Genomic DNA, 16,802 nt, shown 5'->3' with positions numbered 1-16,802 from the left:
CTGAGAATATCTTCTGCTGGCCAGTATCATCACTGCAATGTCTGCTCATAAAACCCAGTGTGTGGATCATGCTCTCCCTGAGACTGGCACAGCAGGAGGACTGAGAAGGAGGACTTGTGGATTGTTGTCATGCTAGGAAAGGGAGGTTTGTTGTTTGCAGCAACCAGTACAACTGGGAAGCATTTCAGCTTCCCTTAGAAGATTTCCCAGGATATGCTCCAGGCTGGGCAATACAAGTAAACTGGGCAATATCTTGTTCCTCACTTCTCTGCCCTTGTTGTCACAAGGACAGTTCACAAAGTCCATGAGTTATAGAGGAAAGCTGCTGCATAAACTCATCACCATCATTTTAGGCCAGAAACAGCAGCCTGCCCTGTATTATCCTCTCCATCCAGGGAGTGGCTACAAGAGAAAAAACTCTTCTGTGCCTAGGGAAGTTATTTGTCTCCTTGTATTTCTAGTCTACTTTTATGTACACAACATTCATTAGTATCAAGTTGATCAGAAGCCTGGTAAAGAGAGTTTTAACAAAGCAAGCTCTATACTGGGAGTTACTTTCCTGCATAATTCCTTGTCTTGACTGCACAGCAAAATTACATCCTTATTGCCCAAGACATTACAAGAGATAACCAAGAGATAGTTGCTGTTCTGAAGTGCCTGTAGTGCAAATGTGAAACCAGAACACTGGAGGCAAAATAATATAACTCTCATTTTACAGGCAGGAAAGAGTGGCACAGACAAATTAGATGCCAATACTGCATGAAAATAGAACCCACATCTCTAAACTCCATAACTAGGTTGTCTTGACCCACAAGACAACCTTTCCTGTTCTGCACCACTATAGAGTGCTTAAACCATCTGATCTCCACAGTGGTATTTCAATCTCTCCCACAGTTGCAAATAATTTTGAAAGATGCAGGCTGGTGGAGAATCACATCCTTGTTGTGCAACAAATTGTCACATTTTCCCTGTCTTGGGTTTTTTTGTTTTTTTTTTAATCATGGAGTCATGTGCTTATTAGTTCCCCTTGTACTACAGTCTGTCTGCACAGAGAACAGTCACCAAGTGCTGTGATAAAGAAGAATGAACATCCCTAATTTATTTCTATCTATCCACTGGGAAATAATAATAATTTTTCAACTCCTATATGTTCATTCTTATTTGTCCTTCTGGATGTTAATCTCATGCTGAGTGTTGATTTTTGTTGCTCTATGAACTGAACTGTGGACCTTTGTCCAAAATCTGAAACATTTGGAGGTACAGCCAGGTGAAAAGAGGAAAGAAGCTAAAAGTCCTAGAGTACCTATTCAGCTCACAAGCATCCCAATTGCCCTGCTGCATATTATTGCCTCTTTAGATCTACTGCTCTATCTGCATGCATAGTGATCCTTAACCCAAGCCTGTTGTAATAATCTGGATATGTTTAAGCACTGTAAATCATATGCCTTACCTCACCTGAATGACTCTGAGAACTGGGTTACATGTGTGGTTACAGCAGAAGCATGTGTTGAAGATGCTTCCTGCAATGCTGCCCCTCTCTCTGGTTCTCTGTGTGATTATTGTAAAGGGTTTTGAGGTAAGGGTAGGGAACAGCTTTGAAGGAAAACCTGGGGTGTTTTTGGTGGTGGTTAGATCTACCCTAGTATTTAAGTTTATGGCATTCATCAATGTTGACAAATTTCCTGACAGTCCCCCAGCCCTCAGCAGCTGCATGCACACACATTACACATGTATGTGGACATTGCATTCACTTTTCCCCCTGGCCCTCCCTCACAAGGTGTCCACAGACCTACTTGCCCTGTCCTGCACTCCCATCGACAATGGGGTGCAGCTCAGCTGATGTGTCATTCCAACAGCACTGTACATCTCTGTCCTAAGAGAGAAACAGACTCCCCTCATTTACTGCTTCAACCAGTAGAGGTGACAAGCCTGGGACTAGAGTTTCAAAGACAAAAAATGGGGACAAGGGGAGGGGCTGTCATAGAAAAAGGTTTTGATGGAATGAGGGACTCAGGAAGATGTAGGAGTAACCTCTTCCTTCTCCAAAGTCTTTTCTACAATCATACATTGCAGCACTTTAATGTAAGGAGGAAGGGGCACATGTGTAGAAAGAACATTTATCCTTCTGAGATCTCTTCTCTACATGAATTCCCATCCAACCCTCTGTCTAAACCTACAATCTTCCTTATTCCAGGACTGGCAATCTTTCAACAAAGGAGGGGTGGGTTGTATTTTTCTTTCCCCAGTTAGCTATTAAGTGTGCCAGTGGAAACTTGGCCAGGAAGCTGAAGATGCTGCTTTTGCTTGTGAGGGGAGGTCTCAGTTCCTGCTGAATTTGGAGCTCCATGGGAGCCAGAAGCTAATGGGTGTCTCATTGAAAGTTCCACAGTGCTCTGACTGCCAAGATCTCCCATGTTCTGTGTGATAAAGCTAATCTGGCCCCATCCTCTCTTTCCTGTTGTGCTCTGCACTCTACAGCTTAGTTGGTTATAGTTGGGCAAGTGGCCCTGGGAATTAAATTCCACAAAGTACCAGCCCCAGTATCCTGGCATACAACAGAGGGAGGCAGGCAGCTGGAACACTGTGGCCAGTGTGTAGCTCCAGTCATTCATTGTGTGAGGCACCTTTCTTTTTTCTGTTTTTCCAAAACTGGTTGTTATAAAACAGAAAGGCCACACAGGGAATATATATTCTCCAAGGAAGAGATAAATAAGTATGTGGCTGGAACAGCAAATGTTGGGACTGACTTTCGCATAGACTCCTTGAATATCTAAACCTACAGGAATGCTGACATTTTGGGGATGAGCCAGCCCCACCCTTCATAATTAGGACAAAAGCCCTCTGTGAGTTGGCAGCATCCCTGTGTTGCCAGATACACCTATGTGTCAAGTACCAAACAATCCAAGGACCCAGACACATGTCCATGGCAGTGGAAATTATGCAACATATACTTTGAAAACAAATTCTGAAGTTTAACAATAGATGAAATCAGCCATTTAATATATACTTGAATGTCTCACTAGATCAAAGTTACACCAAATGTGCTTGGCTATGTATGGGGACTTACTGTGATACGTGGATTTCTTCCTCTGTTTCCCCCAGGGAGCAGCTCATTTGCGCACTTAAACAAGCTGGAAACAGTTGAAACTAAATCCCAGTATGTAATGTGAATCCTGTGTTTAGTGGGTTTGACTTTTAAAAATGCAAACGCACACAGGCCTTGATGACTTCAATAGCATTTATGGGTGCTCGGTGCTTTTATAAATGTCACACTATTTATAACATATTTTTGTGTCCTTTTTTATATTCTCTGTTGGCCTGTCTCTTTTTCACAGTGGTATCTTGATTGGCATAGTCACATCAGGATGTGTTTTAATAACTAAGAAAATACAAATTTAAAAAAAAAAAAAAAACAAATAAAAGTTATCTTTATTCTAGTCCATGTTTTTCCATTGCTCAAGCACCAAAGATTACAATACCATTTCACCACTGCCTTTTACATTCTATGAAAAATACTTCTAGTTTTGCAGTGGTTTATTAACGTTCCACGTCCAATTATTTGCCCCTAGAGTTTCCCCCCTGAGCTTTAGAAAATTGTTTCGGCTATATCCAAACTCATGCCAACTTCCTGGCTTCTCGGCCGCAAGCCGTCAGTGAGAGCTCTGCTAAGAACCACTTTGAGGCTCTCCTTGAACCTCTTCTTCTTGCTGCTTCCTACAAAGAAGTAAACCAGGGGGTTGATGCTACTGTTAACAGTGGAGAGAACAATGGTGACGTGGTTCTGCTGGCTGAGCAAAGATGACCAGTGGTGGTAATTCAGAAGATACAGCAGCCTCATAGGCATGGCAAAGATGAGGAAGACAATGACTGTGACCACAATGATGATGTAGAGCTTTGACGAATGAGGCCTCAGGGAGTTACGGTGAATCCTGATAACCAAGATCAGGCTGGACAGAATCATTAGAGGAATGAAGATCATGAAAGTCAGGATCCATGTGAAGATGAGCAGTGCTTGGCAATGGTTGTCATCGTCGAATTGTTCCTTGGTTGAATCATCTTTGCACGTTACATATTCGGCTACTGTCATGAAAAAAGACAGAGTCCACAGAATTGCACACACAATTGCCGATTGGTGCTGTGACCGGTGGCATCGGTACCAGATGGGGTAAACAATAGACAGACACCTCTCAATACTGATGGCTGTCAGGAGATAGAGACCAGTATTATAGCCAAGAAGGAAGACAATAGACAGTGTGGTGGTTACATAATAGTCAAAACCATATGCGAATCCAAAACCAGCAATGTACTCAATTGACAAAATAAACGTACAAAGCAGTAAGGAAATATCAGCAATGGACAAGTGTGTGATGTACGCAGTGAATGGGTTTCTTTTGATCTGGAAGCAGAGGCACCAGAGGACAATTCCATTTTCACAAAAACCCAGGAAGGAGATGATCATAATTACCCAAAGTGGGGTCAATATCTCCCAGACCCTTTCCTGTGTAGAAATGTTTCTGTGCATTGAGATGTTCTCTGTGCCTTCGCTGGGATGAAACGTTATGTTTGACTCATCCATGGGGAAAGCTCAAGTTTGGATAGCACAGCTCTTCCTTCTGTAAATATGTATAAAAATATACTGTGAGCATTGTGTGCTCCCCCCCTCCCCCTTTTCCTTCTGTTTTGTGGACCCTCAGTTTCTGGTTATACATGAAGGCCTTGGCAAAAGGAATGCCAACTTTGATATACTGATGCTAGCTAAAACCCAGTTGAAACTGCTCTTGACAATGTTAAAGATCACTAAGCCCATCATGATAGCAGAAGTCCTGAGCAGTCTTCTCTAAAGGGCTCAGCCTGTGAGTGCTAAACTACAGCTAAAGAGATTCTCTTAAAGAGCTTTTGGACAAGCAATGTCTTCATCACATTGCATAGTTTCATTATATTGTTGTGAAAAAAGGCATCGATAGTCCTTGTTAGAGCCCTACATTGTTCCCAGATGGATCTCTTCAATTCCTATTGAAGTTAACGGCTTTAATTTTAAGTTAAACATATGCATTTCAAGTGAACTTGGCTCATAGGTTCAGTTTGGTTCAAAAAAAAAAACATTGATACCAACATCAGTTTTCCAGAAAGGGATTTAATTAAGTAAAAATAATATGTAGTTACTCAGCATTGTATTCCCTCCAAGTACAGGAGTGGAGGGAAGGCAAAATGGCACTGTTTTGAGAGAGCAATTTCTTACCTGCTTTAAGTGCCATTTATCACAGCATAACATAATTTAAACATGTTCACACACTCTGAACACTTAACATGACTGTAGGTATCTTGCAAACATTATAAATCTAACCCATTACAAGGAGATGTTCATCACATTGTGTTCATAATCATCATCACCACAAGCTGTTTAGGTTCCCTGCTATTGTTATAATGGTTTTAACTGGTTTTATGCTGACTTATGGGGTAACTTCTCCTTTTGTATGTCTCCTTTTATGTCATAACAGAGAGTTAGAAGCATTGGCTTCTGCTGATATCCATACAAATATTTCATATCCCAGTCCCTGTTAACTTCCCAGCTGCCCTGTGATGATACACAGTCACATTCAGGACACTTTTGGGTTTACTGATATTAGCAGGGACTAACTGTTGGCAATAAGCTTACTTGACTGACTTGGTTCATCTATATAAGTTACCTTGTTAATTAATATGCCATAATGAGAATTTACCCATACTGCCAAGTAGTTAGGAACATCAAATGCAAGGTAAAGAAGTTTTACTGGGGCAACTTCTTGATTATTTAAACAACAATGATTACTTAAAGAGAGCTGTTCACCCCAGTCATAGTTGAGCCTTGCATTTCCTGGTTTCAAAACAGCTCCTTAGGACAGGATATCACAGTCTAAGAATGAGCATTCTGTAAACAAACTGGCAAAGCCTCAGGCCTTGCTGGCATTTAAACCGGGGCAAAAATGTTAGGTGATAATCCCACCTGTATGCTGACCATGCTACCACCTAAGACAGTTGAAGGCAACAAACATCATAGCTGGAGATGTGGTAGGGGAGTGTGAATGCAACAAGTAAATGCAGCAATCAGAATGAGTGGCAAGCCTCCCAAAAGCAGTGTTCTACAAAAACTGCAGAGGGAAGGTGCTCAAACAGCGTGCTGCTGGAAGTACAGTAAAGGTTCACAAGAAAAAAGGAGAGGAGAAATTATCTACTTCAAGAGTTAAAGCAAATAGGAAAGGAAAAAGAGAATGAAAAGTATGAAAAAAAAAAAGAGTATTAAAATATTCAAGCAAGTTCTTGATTTTTATCACTGTAGGAAAGGAGTTTTCTCTCTGGAGAGTAAAATAAAAAAGGAAAAAGTTCTCGACTTACTAAGGTCATTCCCACATGACAGCATTCAGAGACGAGGATGGAAAGAATCCTCTTCTTCCAGATACATCCATGGTTTGTTCAGATTTCCCTGAGGCTGTTGAAGAACTTCCTTGAAGAAGCTGAATTTTACCTTCTCCAACCATTTGCCTTTGGTGAGAGGGGGAACAAATACTGACTCTGACCATGACTCAAAAAGAAGTGTGCAGTCCTCCCATTGCTCCAAAAGTCTGAGGCATGCCAAATAAAAGGTCCCAGAATCATCATCTGAGGCCGAGCTTCAAATGGCATCACTCAGTAGTTGGCAACTCATCTAGCTGAAAGCCTGGGATTAACTCTTGTGGGAACTGAAGGGCAGTATATGGAAAGTTGTCCTGAGCTTCTACAATACCAGGAGACCTAGTTCAAACAAACAAACATGAAGGGAGTAGAAAATCTATTTGGGGATGTTAATACCCAAAGAAAAAATATCTCAAATTAGAACTGTGCCATCACATGCCATCTAAAAAAATAAAAGTCAATTCACAAATTTGTTTTATATTTTTTGATAAGAGAAAACAAGAAAGTGAGGACAAAAGAAAGAAAGAAAGAAAGAAAGAAAGAAAGAAAGAAAGAAAGAAAGAAAGAAAGAAAGAAAGAAAGAAAGAAAGAAAGAAAGAAAGAAAGAAAGAAAGAAAGAAAGAAAGAAAGAAAGAAAGAAAGAAAGAAAGAAAGAAAGAAAGAAGAAAGAAAGAAAGAAAGGAAGAAAGAAAGAAAGAAAGAAGAAAGAAAGAAAGAAAGAAAGAAAGAAAGAAAGAAAGAAAGAAAGAAAGAAAGAAAGAAAGAAAGAAAGAAAGAAAGAAAGAAAGAAAGAAAGAAAGAAAGATTACAGAGCAAAGAAAATAGCCCATCATTGTGTTAGTCTCATACATCCATTCCTCTAGGTAAAATCTCTATCTTGAGATTATTCTACCAAAAAAAACCAAGACCAAACCCAAAAACCTTTTCATGAGATATAAATAGTCTCCCCTGAAAAGTTCAAACATGACAAGGATCTTGAAAAGTCTCCTGAGGATGCCCCTTGTTTTTGCCCCAAGTATTAGGTTGTTTTTATATTCAGATATTAGCAGAACAAACATTCTTAGCCAAATAAGGAGAGAGTTTGCTTGGTCTTCTCCTTTAAATGTTTCACTAAAACTACCAAATCCCCAAACGGGAAGAACAACTAACTAATGTGAGAAATAAATGACCTCAAAGTGAGGGTCAGAATAAAGTTAGGAAATGAACAGAGTGAAATAAATGAAATAAAACAATTTCTAACTATATTTTGTTGGCTTAAGTTGTAACCTACTTTATGTTCAACACCTATGGGACCAAAAATTTCAAGCTACCTCTGAAAAAGGAAAAAACTTGCTCCTTTCCCCAAAAAGGAAACATGCATATAAGTAATAAGAAGAGTCATTGTAGGAATTTGTTAACATGTCAAGATTGACCAGGTACTTGTGTTTGCAGCCCACTGCAATCCAAAATTGGAAATTCCCTGGCTTCCCAGTCTCCAAGAGGCAGATGAGAGGCAGGTTTGTGAGACCTCCCTCAGGCATACAGCACCTCCTTCATGACTGATCCCTGTAGCACCATCTGTCATCTTCATGGCCAGGGCACCAGAGTGAAACCTGCTCTGGAGGGGAATAGGTCACAAGTACATCCTTATCCTTGGTGATTTTGGGAGTAAGAGGAAGGTCTTTATATCAGATGCTGCCAAGAGTTGGAGCAGCTATTTCTGAATCAGTTTAAGTATTCAGATATGAACAAGGGGGCTACAATAGCAAAATGTGGAACTTGAACTTTTCCTGGGACTAGAAATTAGTACCAACAGTAAAGACATGATGGGCAGTATGGAAACGCTTTTAATTTTTGCCTAAATTGGATATACAGCAAGATGTCACATGAATGATAATTTATCCTAAAATCTTTCTCTCTGACACTAGCTTGGTAGGACAGAGCAGCTTTGCAGCAGATGTAAACTGAATGGACTAACACTTGCAAGAATCCTGCATGTAGGAAGCTAGTAGTGTTACCTTTTATCATTTTTCTTAAGAGTCTTTGAATAATGTTCTCCCATCTCCAATTCCTGGAAGCAGAAGGCAACCTGTAAAGAACTTCCAATTCATTCATTTAAAACAACCCAACAACCTTGGATTTATAAACCAGATTAGAGGGGTTGATGTGGTTGGTACAGGCACCAGTATATAAAAAAGCTCCTGTGTACCCAGGAGTCAGATCTCCCACTATAGACTTACATGAGCCATAACCAAAACCCCTCAGGGATGAGCTTTGGTAGCATTTTCGGGAAGTGCAATTCTTCCTGATGGTCATTCTGTCATTACCACTTTCCAGCTGAAATTCATTCCTTAATTTTTCAGCTCTAACAAAGGCGAGGAGTTGGGCTTCGGTTTCAGAGTGTGGACTGAAGTTCTGGGAGCAAACTACTTACAGCAAGCTGAAAGGCACACCGAGAAACAGGGGTTGTAAGAGGGCCAGGGACTAAACAGGAGTCCTTGGGGTGCAAGCAGAGGGCTATGGGATACACAGACCAAGCTGGAGAGAGACTTCTCACAAGGGCATGTATTGATAGGACAAAGGGAAATGGCTTTGAACTGAAACATAGTGGGTTTAAATCATAAATTAGGAAAAAATGCTTTACTGTGAAGATGGTGAGACACTGGACTGAGTTTCCCAGAGAAGCTGGGGATGCCCTGTGCCTGGAAGTGTTCCAGGCCAGGTTGGTTGGGACTCTGAGCAACCTGATTCAGTGGAAGGTATCCATGCCTATGGTGAGGAGATTGGAACTGGATGATCTTCAAGGTCCTTTCCAACACAAACCATTCTGTGACTCTACAAAATGCATGGATCCTAAGGGTCTTAAGACCCCTTAAGTCTCACAGAGACTGGAAACACCATGATGACTTATGGATGCTCCTCAGTAGCATTAAAGTAAGAGTAAAGTAAGAGTTAGGCATGGAGTAAACTTAAGGTTACCGTAACCCAAAACTCCCCACAGAACTTGCTGGACATCTTTTATCCTACTGGTACCAGCCATGATCCTAGCATATACCAGTTCCCTGAAGGGTGGTAACTGATGGATTGTGTTTTATAGGCAACAGGCATGAAAGCTGGCTTTATTGCTGGTTTCTGCAAAACAAAGTGAAAATGTATGTCACAGCAAGTTTTGAACCCAACACAGGTCATCTGTTAATAAATAAAATTAAGGTTACAGTGGGTGTTAAAATTCTAGAAAACATAAGATAAAGACGTCTAAATCTGAAATTGGTGTAAGACTGAAGACTCCTTGGTGGCTGCTCAGCTGCTGTGAGGCCAGCTGTAAAATCCTATTAGTAGCAATCATAGGATTGTGTTTTCATGAGAACAGTATGAAATAGCAGGCTCTAAATTGAGGATTCCTGCTTAATCCTGTACTCCTACTGAGAAATTTTGACAGCTAAAGTTGGTAGAGGTGAATTAGTCGTATTATTTTGTGGGTGGTTAAGACCCACCACATTTTGTTTATGAAAGTGGATTTAGGACCTGAAAGCCAAGTGTACTGTGGGAAACAGGGAAGAACCTACCTGAGGAAAGAATAGGGTGTATATGCCCTATCTTCCATAATGAGAGATGGGAGATGGTTGGTGTTGGGACCATACAGGCTCCTGAAATAGTTTGGCAAGGCTGTTTTCAGATTACTTTTCAATTCTTTGCCAGAGATATTTTTGAATGATGAATGAATTTTAGGTTCTGCTCTGAAAATGCTGATGAGACAAGGGCAATTAATAGCAGAAAAAAGGTAGGGCCAGGTGAGCCCCAAGCTGCTGTGCAGATCTCTGGAAGCAGTGTCTGGCCCATTACTCTGGTGGTGTAGCCCAGGCTGGTGGAAGGTCAGAGGACTTGTTTACATGTTAGCTTTATGGACTGATTGTCTCGTGAGCAAGGGAGGATTTGGAGATGTTACTGCTCCTGACTTGAGCCACACCTTCTTTTTTCTGACCTGCACAACTCTGGGTGGCAAGCCAGGGCTCAGCACTCGGGGGTGATGCCAGCAGCAGCCAGAGCAGAGCAGAGCTCCAGCTTGGCAGCCTCGGGATGGGGTGTGTGCTGCTCACCTATGTGTCTGCTGGATTGTGGGGGGACACAGCTGGCTCCACTCCCCACATCCAGAGGGGAAATCAGCCAGTTTGGCTAGAGAAGCTGTACAGACCCATTCCCACAGTAACAGATAACCGTGTTTACCCACCTGGGTGGCAGCACACGTGGTGTTCTGGATCTGAGCTCATACCTGTGTCACGTCTCAGCAGGTGAGGAAGCAGCCAGAGTAAATTGCAGGGAGCTTCCCAAATCAGAGAGTATCAGCAAGTGAGGAGCTCTTGGTGTTGCTGTGAGCTGGGGAAAACTGATATAAAATAACAAGGTTTCCTAATGCCCATCTTTATTCCCTATATCCTTGAGTTTCAGAGGCTTCCCAGCTGTCTGCAGACCTACCTTCACTCATAACATGCATAGCAGGTGGTTGTTCTTACTTTGAAGACAGGAGTCTGTCCCCAGTGGTAAACTACCCTTTCTAAAATCATTCTCAGTCTTATTTCCCTCTTGGTCTGGTCACTGATGGCACAAATGCTTGCACCAAACCCAGCATCATCATGCATCAAAGGAGAAAATACACTGCACCTGCCTGCTGGCAGCCCCAACAGCAACAAAGCATTAGGACCACCACTGCTATGTAGTGTAAGACAATACAGGAAACAGTGTTTTCTCTCTACATTTTCATTTTGTGTATGTAAAACAATACAGGAAACCACTGGGGAGACAACAGGGTAAGAATGGCAGTAATAACTTGGCGTATATGATTGGTATAGGCGGTTTAAACCACTTCAGCTTTAGTTGTGCAAAGCAGAAGTTACACATTAGAAAATGTGACTGAGGCGTGATAGAGATGAGTCAGAGCTTCCCATGATAAAATGTTGGAAGGAAAGCTCTGAAGGCCAATTAGCCAGCAGTGCATATAGAGTAAGACATTTTGTGTTACTGATGAAGTTAATGAAAGAAGTGTCTGAAACCATGGTGCTCTCTCTTTCAACCCATGTTGTTTCTGGATGTTCCCACCAACATATGGCCAAATTCTTCTTGAAACAGTGTTGCTTGCCAGACTAAGTCATGCCCTTTTGATTGTACTAATCCGTCTTTTGTCTTTTACCTCTGTTTACTTTTAATCTGTATCACATATTTATCATTTGCATGCATTTCCAACCTATCACAGAAATTAGCCATTATTCTTTATTTGCCCTCTCTACTGCAGTAATAGGTAGTTAAGTAAGGTGCTTGATGCATGGTACTGTGAAACCTGAATCTCTTTTGTTCAGTTCACTGAACACTCAGGATTTTTCACCTGAAGTCTGGTGGCTCATCTGTCTCTCTGTCCTCTGCACAAGAGAAATAGCTGTACTGCTGAGGATTCCTTGTACTGGAAAATTGTTTAAAAGGATGATAAGTGGTTTATGGAGGCACCAGGAGTTTAAAAAAAAATTGATGTAGATGACACAGGTATTGTTAACAGCCCTTTCTGGACACTTTAGAATCAGCCAGGATGGGTCTGTGACTCCTTAGGGCAACATCTTTACAAGTTATCTAATGACATGCTGAAAATGGAACTACTGTGTGTGACTGTAGTTAGATAATAAGCAATAAACAACAAGAGCTTTATAACAACATGCCTGAATGAGGTGTGTATTATAATGTGTTGCTGGGGTTTAAAGAAGGAATTTCCATCAGAACTGTTAAAGTGGTCTAAAGGTCCATGAATTAATACAGTACTTTAAAAACCAGAATTTCGGTGTTGTGATGGATGTGTGTATATCACATTGTGGCTCTGCAGGGAAACTGTAGCCCAGTTTTCTCATGTCTCGTTTCTCATTTTTGAACAGAACCTCCCACAGTGCACCGTGGAATATGACTTTGTATTACAATCCTCTTTTCTCTTGGTGTCCAGCTGGGAGCATGACTGATAGAGAACCAGAGCACAGTGCATCAAAATATCATTGCAGAAGGGAAATACTTCCTCCTGCTTTAGGATTTTTCCCAAATGCTGAGTTTTTAAATTAAGAGTCTCAAGTAGCTAAACATTTTCCTTTGAGTAAAGTTCTTTTATTATTTCTAAATTGCTTCTAATACCCGTCTCTTTCCAAAGACAAAACATAGCCTCAGAGATAAATTTTATTTTTCAAGGTGATGCATCTTGAACACAAGTGCAAAACAAGCTCATGCAGTGGGTTTACTGCATGAAGTCAGAAGGTCACTGAGTGAAAACACTGAACTGTTTCTTCTATCAAGTGTACATAAATATATGGAGTGGATCTAGAGTCTTAAAATACAAAAAAGGCCATTATATTTTCTGAAAAATGAAATTGTTGAAGTGCAGGAAGAGTACAGGACAATGACTTTGAGGGTAGAAATCACGAGGCCTGGGTTTACTCTGTTTCAGACTGCCTCAACATCATCAAAATTCCTCCTCTGCAAAATGGGAGTAGCATGGGAGCACTGGGAGGCAACTTCAAATCTGTGAGACTTCTTTAATACAGTAATATAAATACTAAAAATGCAAGGAATTTACCTACTGCTTCAACCTCACAAAAACAATAAGAAATTAGTTTGGTCCTATTACAGGAAACCAAGGGCTTTTGGATTTTTATTTATATATTTTCACCTTTTTCAACTTCTTTATACCTTCACCAGAAATGGGACAAGATGCTCAGCTGTGTTAGTCATCACACGGAAATCCATGTCATTAAACCAGGTAATAATTCAGGTCCTACGCATGAACAAAGGCTGCTTTTGAGGACTTCAAGTTCGGGATTTCTGTCTCCTACAGTGATGTAGTGGTACACCTTGCCAAAGTTCCAGCATAAACCTCTGTATTGGTTGTGTCATCAGTTTGCTTTCAGAAACAGTATTGACTGGTCCTCTTCTATTCATAGCTTGATTTAGTAACGAAGTCTTTGCCCTGTAGAGTTGAGATAACACTAAATAAGCTGTGTAGTGGACAACAACCAACTGAATTGCAGCTAGAGATAAAGAACGTGAAATTCTGCATTCTTTAGGCATTCCACTTCTTCTTCCTGGATCAAAACATGAGTTTCCTTCTTCCTCTGAGCTGGAGGGGTTAAAGACACCACTGCTTTCTCCCTCTCCTTAACAGGGACTTCCAACAACTAAAATATGTTCAGAGTCAATTGAAGTTTCATTCTTTATTTAATTGAAAATATTTTCCTTGAATTTAGATGTTCCAGGGACTACTGCTGCCTCTGTATCCTGCTGAACACATTTCCCAGGACTATATTTTTTATTCCTGGTCTTTGCCCTTATCTTTTGATAACAAGGACCCATGATTTTCCTTGCCCTATGAACAACACACCAGCATCTCTGTGTGGCTCTTGGCCATGCAGTAAGTGTTGCTGATCACAGTGGAGGTAGATGCAGGTAGGGCTCCAGGCCATGTCCCAGATGGGTAGCCCTGTCTACTTGTGCACCCATGGTGGGATGGAGTGAGTCTGAGAGGCTGTGCAGAGCAGAAATGTTCAGGTTGCCACCAGCCCCCAGGCCAACACAGTCCCACGGGAAGTAGCCCTGGCAACAAAGCACTTTCACTGCACTTTCACTGCTCACAAGGCATCTACATGCAAAAGACTGAAGGCTGGTGGCTCTGTATCATCTATCCTGTTTCCCTTTCTCATTATCTTGTTATTTTTCTCTCTCTCTGATCCTGGCCTAATCTTTTAATACCTTGTTGTAGTTTACATGCACCCACACTCCCACTGTTGTATACACATTTTCAGTCAGGTGGAGCAGCAGAGTTTACAAGCCTGACTCAGGGCACACTTTAATAAACTTAATAAGTTTTCTGCAACTATATTGTTTTGTGGATTATTCTGCTGTGGTGCAAAGAGATCAGACACTAATCTGAGACATTCTCAGCAAAGTTATTTCCTAATCCTCCTCCAACTATGGATTGATGGAAGGAGATAGAGAGGTGTCAGTCACAGAGCTATACAGCTCCTCATCAGGCCAAATGAACCAATCACCCAGATCACTGTATAGCATGTAATATGCATAATGTTTATGCATCTATATTGTCAAAATTAAACTTAGTACTCTCCCAGTGGCACTGGGGTATTTTTTTGAGGGACAGAGATGGGGGAAGAAAGAATCAGCAAGAGGCTAGAATGCAGTTGGTCATGTAGAAGCCATATGAGTCAGAAGAAAAAAAGTAGATTAAGAGATTTGTAAAATAACCTGATGATCTGCATCTCTTTCTTTTCATTGGAAAGTTTTGGAGGCATTGTGATGGCTGAAGACCAAAATCAGAGCTGAAACCAAAATCAGAGCTGTCTTTTGACAGTGCACAGAGATGGAGTGCCAGGATTCAGAGCTGGAAGGTAACTCCAGTGACAGAGTCCTGAAGCAGAGCCTCCTGCAGCACCACACCAGGATGGCACAGCAGTGGGGCAGGTGTCACGGGGCAGGTGAGTCACTGCAGTCTGTTTCTCTTGCACCACAGCTGTTGGTCCGATGACTCTGCTGGGACAGAGTCTCACCTGTGGTAGTCTCAGTGGGCATCTACTAATTCTGTTTGGGCAGAGTTAAACTACAGTACAGAATATGTGAGCCCAAAACCAGGAATGAGCCTGAGGAATCAGGTGCTTCCTGATCCCAGCTAACTTGTTCTACAGGGGTTTCTTGCATCCTCACAGCTGCTTAAGCAAGCTGTTATCTGCACCTCAGGATGGGATCAGGGTGCAGGCTCTGAATACAAAGGCTTTGTATGATATATAAACCACAAACTCTACTGAAAGGCAAGCTCAAGTCAGGATGGCATGAGAATGTGTTTTAAATACCACCTAAACTCTAGCTTGTCTTCAGGCACTTTATTCAATCAAGGCTTAAATTCTTCAGTCTTCACATTTTCATCAGCTGGGAAGAAAGACCTGAGGGGTGGTACTGCCTGTTCCATAATTGCAAATGTAAATCTTTCTCTGCATGATCATTAAACTGCAGGTGCATGATTCCTGAAGGAACATTGTGCCAGGCAAAACAAGGCCTGACTTTTCAAGCATTCATCTCCTTGTGTCAGTGGTGAAACAGACTTCCCTGGTGGGAAACGTGTGATTGATTAAGCCTAATTATCCCTTCTGGCTTCCAAGAACAGGCTTTATGTTAATGCAAGAGGAGATACAGTCTCTGCCCTAATTCACAGCCAAGAGCGCTTCCCCACTGCAGTAACTGGCAGTACTCATATTCTCACTTGCTCCTCAAATACCCCATTATATCACAGGCACATCACCCCCTTGTATTGCTCTCAGATGTGGCTGTTGTAGCAACACAAGGCAAATAATGTGTTTGTGCACTTCAAAGCCTTTCTTTCCATAGAAAGTATTGCATAAGAATAAAAATTCTTCTGAAATAGGCACAGGTAGCCCCTCTCTTCTAGGGTTATTTCTTCCTCATATATCAAGGCCAAGCTCAGATAAGGATTTGGAAACACTTCTGGGAAAGGAGGGTCAGCATTTTCTTTTTGGGCATCTGCCCTGGTCTTTTCTGCTCTTGGATAGTTGCACAGTCTGATGGATGTAGAAGCCAGAGATGTCCTCCTGGGGCTAGGCAAAGGCTTGGGGTGCTGAATCAACTGTTTGACAGCTGATTTGAAAACAAATAGACCTTAAAACAGTATTTCTGCCATTGCACTGGCTGCAAACTTTCAGCCCTGTGTTCAATTGGACCAAGCAGAAGGAACAAAATAAGCAGTACTGAAATTACTCTTCTGCCTCCTTTTTCCATCATATTACTCCAGTGTCCACAGCTTTGGGTGTTTCTATTTCCCTCTTCCTTATGGCTTTTTTTTTCTACTCTGTCCTTTCTCTCATCGCTTTTGCAGCTCACCCTTGAGATGTTCACTCTCTTCTTTTCAACACCTGAAGTGCCAGACAGGACTTGAGAGACTGGAAAAACAGAAAGAAGAATGATGCAAAGGAAAAAAGCTCTAAGGCAAAGAGGCATGGGACTTTTCCCTTAACTTCAGTACAGACAGAGCCATCAAAGCATAAGTAAAACCAATATGGAGAGTGTGGAGAGTGCAGGCATCTTCAGCATCTCCCTGCCACGCCCTCTCTGCATTTCTACTCACCAAGCCACTAGTGTGATCATAACCTGATGCAGACCCTTCTCCTGTCACATCATCAGCAATTAAAGCTCTTCTCTGTCTACATGTCTACATTTCAAACTCACCTGCTGGCTCCAGGGCGCTGCCTTCACCCCCTCTTACAATGTGCTCCTTCTACCTCAGGGAGAAAATTTATTTTTGTCCAACTGTTTATGTAAAGTCTTTATTTGGTAGAGGTCTTCCAAGACACAGA

The 16,802-nt window shown here is 41.6% G+C and overlaps 1 protein-coding gene across 1 annotated transcript; it reads right to left on the bottom strand.

The window, feature by feature from the left end:
- Nucleotides 1-3,417: 3,417 nt before the first annotated feature.
- MAS1 (MAS1 proto-oncogene, G protein-coupled receptor) lies at nucleotides 3,418-7,097 on the bottom strand. Its single transcript, XM_088161750.1, has 2 exons — nucleotides 6,373-7,097; nucleotides 3,418-4,613 (listed from the first exon to the last, which is right to left on the bottom strand). The coding sequence occupies exon 2, from the start codon at nucleotides 4,574-4,576 to the stop codon at nucleotides 3,587-3,589; it is 990 nt and encodes a 329-aa protein (XP_088017876.1). The 5' UTR covers nucleotides 4,577-4,613; nucleotides 6,373-7,097; the 3' UTR covers nucleotides 3,418-3,586.
- Between the last annotated feature and the right edge of the window lie 9,705 nt (nucleotides 7,098-16,802).

The sequence above is a fragment of the Sturnus vulgaris genome, chromosome 3, assembly GCF_052056855.1.
Source record: "Sturnus vulgaris isolate bStuVul1 chromosome 3, bStuVul1.hap1, whole genome shotgun sequence".
Classification (NCBI taxonomy): domain Eukaryota; kingdom Metazoa; phylum Chordata; class Aves; order Passeriformes; family Sturnidae; genus Sturnus; species Sturnus vulgaris.
Note: the sequence above shows the minus strand (reverse complement) of the source record. Positions and strands in the feature narration are given on the sequence as shown.